General features: G+C 39.9%; 1 protein-coding gene across 1 annotated transcript; it reads left to right on the forward strand.

Annotated features, from left to right (window-relative positions):
- The first annotated feature begins 6,230 nt into the window (after positions 1–6,230).
- Positions 6,231–7,278, forward strand: hamp (hepcidin antimicrobial peptide). The gene is made up of 3 exons (XM_083990210.1): positions 6,231–6,540; positions 6,641–6,718; positions 6,884–7,278. Exons 1-3 carry the CDS (start codon positions 6,454–6,456, stop codon positions 6,989–6,991), a joined length of 273 nt encoding a protein of 90 aa, XP_083846336.1. The 5' UTR covers positions 6,231–6,453; the 3' UTR covers positions 6,992–7,278.
- The last annotated feature ends 455 nt before the right edge of the window (positions 7,279–7,733 follow it).

Consider the following 7,733-nt stretch of genomic DNA (forward strand, 5'->3'; position numbering starts at 1 on the left):
ACACGGCGCGAAGAAACGGGGAACTTCACCACACCTCGAGGTAATGTGTAGAATGTGTAGACGCCGGATTATCGAGCTGGTTTACAGATTTGAACAAGGCCTATACGGCGCTAGAAATTAGCTAGTGCAAAAGGCACATTTTGGAGGTCAGTCTGTTCAGGTATTCAGTACACTCCCTCTCCTGTCACGCTTGTATGTTTTCTTTTTATTGTGCCAACATGCAGGGCAGCCCCTGGCCAAATAATGGCAAAATATTAACTGCAGTATTTTCAACTCCTACGTTTTTCTTTTCTTTTTTTTGCAGACATGATGTTAACCTGTTCTTTTAACTTAACACGTGACCTTTCCCTCAGTTCTGTGCCATAGGGAGCTAGGTCTTTGGTTTCATGATTGCAATGGTATAGCCCTCATACTGATGTTTGCAACAGGCCACTGCCTCAAAATCACTTATCAACCAGAACTGAGAGCGACAGTGGGGTTCTTTCAGATGAAAGCTTTGAAGTGTAATTATTCAAAGCCAATGCTATCTGACTGAAACCAAAGAGGGGAGGTTTGGACACGTTTCTGATACTAAAAGCCTGTAATGAAGAGAAGACAATTGTGACAAAACTTGTGACACACTCTGTTGTGTATAATGCTCTTATTTTGTCATGGGCTGTAAATCCAAACACAACCCTTCTCCTCCTGTCACCCCTCCCTAAGCGTAGACTCCCACTCAGTCAGGCTGTGTGGCATGTTTACTTCAGCTCAAACCAAACGGCAACTCTCACAGCTCAGTCAACTCTGAATCACACTCTTTGAAACAACACACCACAAACCAATTAAAATGTACCCCCTAAAATACTGTTATGTGTAATTGTCAAAATGAACGCTTGTGTTTTCCAAACAACACTTTCAATGGGGGGGTGATAGAGGGAGGAGAATCACTATTTCCATTTGACTCAAAGTCTTAATTCAAGTGTAAAGTCAATTAATGGCGGGCTCCTCCACAGAATTAGTGATAATCAAAATGATTGTTTGCAGCTCTGCATTCAAGTGTTTGTGTTTTAACAGGAGCCTTTTCAAGATAAATGAAGACGAGGTACCAAGATGGAGAAGAGAGAATCTGAAAAACAGCCGTCCATCAATGCCAAGGTTCTTTCATCGATCGAAAACAGTACAGACTCCGAATGGAGAGAGTGGAGGGCATCAGGTATGCACACATGTACACACTCTCACTCGAGCCACTTTATTTCATTCACACACAGACCATTTGCAGGAAGAACCATGTTTCACAAAACTTTGAAAATAGTTGAATTTGTTAATTTGTATATTTGCAATGCCCGAATCTTTCATTATAAAAAGAAAAAAAATACATATTTGTATTTTTAGTATTTTTGGTGTCTTGGATGGTTTGATGTTTGGTTGCACTCAGGCAGCTCCGTATGAACTCATCCTATCAATATCTTGTCTGATCTCTGTTTGTACATTTTGTCTATTTGGTTTGTGATGTCTGCTTGCTCTGTTTGTCCCACTTTGTTTAGACAAAAGTATTTACAAAATAAGTATCAGTAATATAGGTCAAAAGTATTGAAAATCCCTTGTCCTTGTTGTTTTACATTGTCATATCATACTGATGGAGCAAAAAGAAATGACGTTTGCAAGTGAAATCTGAATGCCATACACTCATGTAGTCGTCTCCTAACAAATGTAATGTGCAGCGTTTGTCAGGGAATGTCACTTCTCACCTCTCGGTGCAGATAATTCACTTACAATTAATTGAAGTATTAATTGGAGGAGGAAAAGTGTCTCCGCTTTGAGCAATAAATTGTTATTGCTGAAATTATATCTAATGGATTCGTAACACTGGTTTATGTCTGGTCAGTACTGAGAAAATGTCTGTTTCCGTGTTTGCCCGGAGGCTGGGACAGAGCCGCCTGCTGCATAATCTTGGATTTGGATTTGAAAAGTCCCCCTTTTTAAAAAAAAAAATAATTGTTTTTTTAATTATTTTTTTTGTGGTTTGGCGCATCTACCAAAGCACAAGGTTGACTGATTTTCACTGAACTCATGCTGGCCAACACATTAGGCTCTTCTTACCTTTGTGCCTTTTGAGCTACAGGAGCTCACTGTCGGGAGCGGGTATTGTCCGCTGCCTCAGCCGGTCCCACATTCCCTTTCTCTCGGAGATTGTTATTTGCTGAAAATGGCTGACAGAAAGAGCCTTATTCCGTCTGACATACCGTGCTCCTCATACCTTGTGTACCACAGTGACTCTCATCTTTCTTGGACTAACATTAATAACTACACAGTACCTGTCTTGCTCATAATAGTAGCACCAGTACAAAGATATGTATTCTGCTGCTGTCAAGAGATGGGGGATAGAAATGAGCTTAGTTTTTTTTTTAAGCTGCCACTGTCTCAGATTCAGTGGTATCTCAGACACAGATCAAGTCATCAGGAAAGTTCAACATTATTCTCTTCATGTTGCATATGTTGACAGATATATTTCACTCCATTTTAGGGTTTGGGGGCATATGGGTTCAATTGTATCCACAAAAAAGGAGAAGAAAGAGCGGTGCATGATTTTCATTAACAAAATACTGCAGGTCTCAGAATCTGAAAATGTCAGCTCATTTGAGTCACTCAGTGAAGCCTGTATATGAAATGTTTGATTCTGTGTACAACAATTATTAACACTGAAGACAGTCATGACAACCTATGACTATGATTTGAGCAGTAAAAACATTATGTAAACATCTGCAGTCACATAGATAAATACTCTGGGCTTCTACATGGAGAAGCAGTCGTGGCTGTTCCTGGTAATGTACATATAAGGAGTGTGATATATGGGGAGGAATACACATTGAAAATATTACTGTCTATGATATCAGTGTTTCTGATCATTATTGAATTTTTAAGGTGCATTTTCAGATGTACCACAGTTCTGAGTTGGCTTCTGGGTGCATTAAATTCACTCACTGAGGCTTATACCGTATGAAGCCCTGATTAACAAAATGAAGTCCACAATTAAATATAATATTGCAGTGATTTAACATCATTTCAGTCATTAAAATGTCTTGTATAACAGCTAATCTTAACAAAACACTGGCACACCATAGGTTAAACTGGTGGGTTGTGGAAGGCTGACAAATATTTTTGAAAAATTGTGAATAATTTTGGGTGAAAAATTACCAAAAATGTAGATAATGTTGATTAATTGATTTTGTTTATGTGTATATAGTACATATATCTATCACAGGGATTAGAATGATAAATCAGTGATGGGAGCTTTAAAGTTGTTGCTAGCTTGACCACTTTATTATTATTGGGTGATTTTTGAGTTTTTCAGGTGTGCCATGAGTTGGAAAAGGTTGAGACTGTTTAAATCTAGACACTGACAGAAGGAGTTATCACTGCTTGGAGCTGGGGTTTGACCCCTCTCACTAATATTTTGGAAGTTCCGGAAACAATTTTAACATTGCTCCACACAGACCGGGGAATTTCCCACAGTCACCATTCTCAAAGTGCAGGGACCTGAGCTCCACACTGCTCACTCAGTCTGACAGTTAAATTGCATTTGTCCAGCCCCTTAAACAGATGTACCAACACTGCTGTTTCCATGGCCCAGTTTCGGGGGAAGATGTAAACACTCAGGGCGACAGTTTGGCTAGTTTGGGGGCAAATGTTGCGGGGGTGAGGAGTGTTTTTAATAGTTGGACAGAGAGGAAGCAGAGGAGGAGGAGGGGAAAGGGGTGAGAAATGGACAGAGACAGGTACATCGGACATGATGAAACAGGGACATACGAGGGCAATGCCCTCGACCGGGAGAGAAAGGTAGAGTGGCGCCTGCTGAGGTGAATCTGTCCGCCGTGCTGGTGCCGGGCTTTGTTTGGCCAGAAGATTACTGATAGCCTCAGTGGCACAGACCTGAACACACATGCTTGGAAAGCCCAGAACTATAAACTCTCTCTTTTTACATTTTTAACTTTTTTTTTTTTTTAATTCTGTATTTTTTTCTTTGTTGTTGTCTCTCATGCTCACACATTCGCAGAAGCGGATATATCTACAGGCAACCAGTGTCACATTCATATTCCTCACAAGCTGAGTCATGCTTTGTGAAACACTGCAAACAAAGTTATTGAATGGAGATGATGTGCTTGTCCAAACTGTAGACTGAGGCTTTCTGTCTGTCCCTCGGCCATACACACAGGAACAGAACATCATAAAGTATAAGATACTGTCATGTTCTCTCATTTAAAGAAAAATAGTATGGGCAGCATCCAACAGATGTGGAGCCATTCATGGTTGTATTTGTTGACACTAATGTTGTGGTCATCCAAAACAAGCACACAGGCCAGCAGGGTTATCAGTGAACGAGACAGACTGACGCAGGGGTCCTGCGACATGTTGTGTCACTAATTGAGTGAGCACAGGCAATTTGGAAAGACTTTGAAGGTATAATGAGAATTCAAATGGCCCCTGATTTTATCAGCGTGCACAGCCCACCGTTTATCAGTTTGTCCCTTTTTTTTATTTTGCCTTTTTGTTATTTCATTTCCACTGTTATTGATTTTCGTATTTATTCCCAGCCTAGTGCTCCTGTTTTCTTGTACTGACAGGTTAATTAATCTAAAGGTGTTTATCGCCGTGTGTGTGATAAGGGGAGAAATCATTCTTATAGAGTTTTAAAGTTGTAGGATTTTTTTCCATGCAGTTGCTAGTGCTACCAATCTGGATTATTATAATTATCACTGTCAATTCAATTCAATTCAAAGAACTTTATTTTTCCGTTAGGAACTTCATTTGTGTAAAAGCGTCAGTGCAGGTTTAAAACAAGATAAATAAACAGATAAGTACATACATGTTAAGAAAAAGTTAGAAATACAAAGTCAATGTTAAAAAGAGAGGAGACACACACACACACACACACACACACACACACACACACACACACACACACACACACACACACACACACACACACACACACACACACACACACACACACACACACACACACACACACACACACACACACACACACACACACACACACACACACACACACACACACACACACACACAAGCCAAGCCAGGTCAGCTATTCAATAGTCTGATCGATGATGGAATGAAACTTGTCATGGCTCTCTTGGTTTTATTCATTAAATATACAGCCTTTTCATTTCACATTTTCAAATATCTATACAAGCAGTATCAACAGTTGCGAACAGCTGTGTGTAAGAAAATGAATTAAAGAAAAGCAGATGCTCTTTGTGCTTTTGTGTCATGCATGTTTAGTTTTGCAATATAGAAGAATAATACAATCAAGTACAAAGCATAGAAAAACAATTATTAGAGACTATGTTAAAGATATAACGTCATGAAATATAATGCTCTATATATCTGCTGTGTTTTGTTTTGTTTTGTTACAAGAGAAATACCTGAACTCAGGCTTTTTTTCTTGTTCAGGTGTGATAAACCATCAGAGTCACTCATCAGATTGTTTTATTCATCTTTAACTAATGCGCACTGAAACACCTTGACTCTCAAATAGAGGATTTTAATCCTGGCTCTACTGCTCTCAAAGGGATTTAATTTGGTTCAACTGCAGGTTCCTCTGTATTATGCAAAAACTGTATGTGTTGAAAACGAGGGGCTAATTATTCCATTTGAGAGGTTATAATTACATCCTTTAGACTGAGCAATGGATATTCCAAAGTGTCTCCCTCTCCTTAGTGAAGGATTTCCTGGGTCGAAAACAAGTGCAGCTCAGTCAGCCATGCAATACACTGACCCATGCAGTCTTGGCCTTTGCTGTGGGAATTTCCTATGCTCCCTCCCTGTTTGCTCCTGGAGAAGTCACATCTACTAATATTAAGCACTGCAATAAGAATCATATGGGTCTCATGTACTGTTAAAAAAAAAAAAAAAAAAAAAAAAAAAAAGAGAAAGGGAAAAAAAATTCTCCAGCAGCAACTATGTGGAAGTGGAATATAAGTGGAACTGAGCACTCTCTGTGCCAAGTGATTTAATTTAAAAGTTCAGTTGGTATGATATTGCTGAACAGGCAGTGAAGCCCACAGTCAAAAAATAGATCAGAAAATTTCCCCCATTGTTGCAGAAGTTCGAAGAGGAGAAATGAAGGGGCCAAAACTTCCCCAATGGAGTTAGGTAACTGCTGCCAGGAATGGGCTGGACCTAGTAGAGTGATGAGGCAATACTTGGTGTGTATAAATACCAGCACGCTCTGCATCCACTCATCAGACAGTGGGGGGACTCAAGAAGGATCCGACTGGGGTCACTGGAAGATCTGAAGAAATCCACTTGCCCAGACAATCACCATCCATCACTGGAGCTGAAGAACAAAGACGCTGTCGAGCACCTCAGTGGCCTGACACCCATGAGAAAGAAGACCTATCACCTCTAATCTTCAAAGGATTTAATAACTAAATAATTTAAACATCCTCTAAAATGAAGGCATTCAGCATTGCAGTTGCAGTGACACTCGTGCTCGCCTTTATTTGCATTCTGGAGAGTTCTGCCGTCCCTTTCCCTGGGGTAAGAATTTGGCTTAAACTCACTTCATTTGCGTATTAGCTATAAATGTTTTGTCGGGATGCTAAGATGTGGCTCCTAAATGTGCATAATTCATTAACAGGTGCAAGAGCTGGAAGAGGCAGGGAGCAATGACACTCCAGTTGTGGCACATCAAGAGATGTCAATGGCATCGTGGATGGTATGTTCAATTGACTGGATGAATTAAGCCAATTACTGCGAGCAAATTAAAATTTAAGTGGCTCTGTTTTCCCCACGGATTACCTCTGGTGCTCTCTCCACACAAGGAGAGGATGAAATGCTGGAGATGAAACACCTTGTCTCATGTCTGTTGTCTTCCACACAGATGCCGAATCACATCAGGCAGAAGCGCCAGAGCCACCTCTCCTTGTGCCGATGGTGCTGCAACTGCTGCAGGGGCAACAAGGGCTGTGGCTTCTGCTGCAAGTTCTGAGGATTCCCCCCACAACCTTCGAAATATTAATTTATTTTTCCTTTCACCTTAACATAGGAAATGACCTCTTCTTTACTTCTTTCTCCGATGCATTGTCTGCAAGATACATATCTTATTTTTTGTACTAGGTATGATTCATGGAAGAGCACTGGAAACAAATGAGAAGCTACTCTGTGTATTTATTTTGTATGTTTGTAATACTTTCACCAAACCCTTTTTATAAAGTGAATGATGTCAATCCAAGACTCTTTCCACATCTTTAATAAATAATGACCACTTAAAGCAAACATATTTGTTTTTGTCATTAAAGAAAAGAAGCATTTTAGATGGAAGAAAGGATCTAACAGTTAGGGCATAGACACTCTCATCATGACTTCACCTGAGATAATTAAAGGAGATTAACAGAGTTTGAAGTCTTGTTTCATGTTGTTTAATGCGTGAACTGTTGCAACAGAGAAGTCCCTTCAGTAGTTAGTTGTGAAGTCTTCAGATGAGTGTATCGGCATCATGCCCCCTGCTTGCTAAGCCAGTTATTGCAGCATGCGGTGGTGTAGTGGAGAAACAGAAATACTCATGAAAAGATGTAGTCTTCTCTAATTTTACACTAATGCAAATAAAATATAAAAATTATTTGTTACATTGTCAGACTCGGTGAGAGTGTTAACATGTAACCTTCCTCGTTAAAATGTGATCAGTGAATGTATACATTACTTACTCTAATTTCAGGAGTAGAGAGGAAGCT

Source organism: Trachurus trachurus (genome assembly GCF_905171665.1).
Source record: "Trachurus trachurus genome assembly, chromosome: 16".
Taxonomy (NCBI): domain Eukaryota; kingdom Metazoa; phylum Chordata; class Actinopteri; order Carangiformes; family Carangidae; genus Trachurus; species Trachurus trachurus.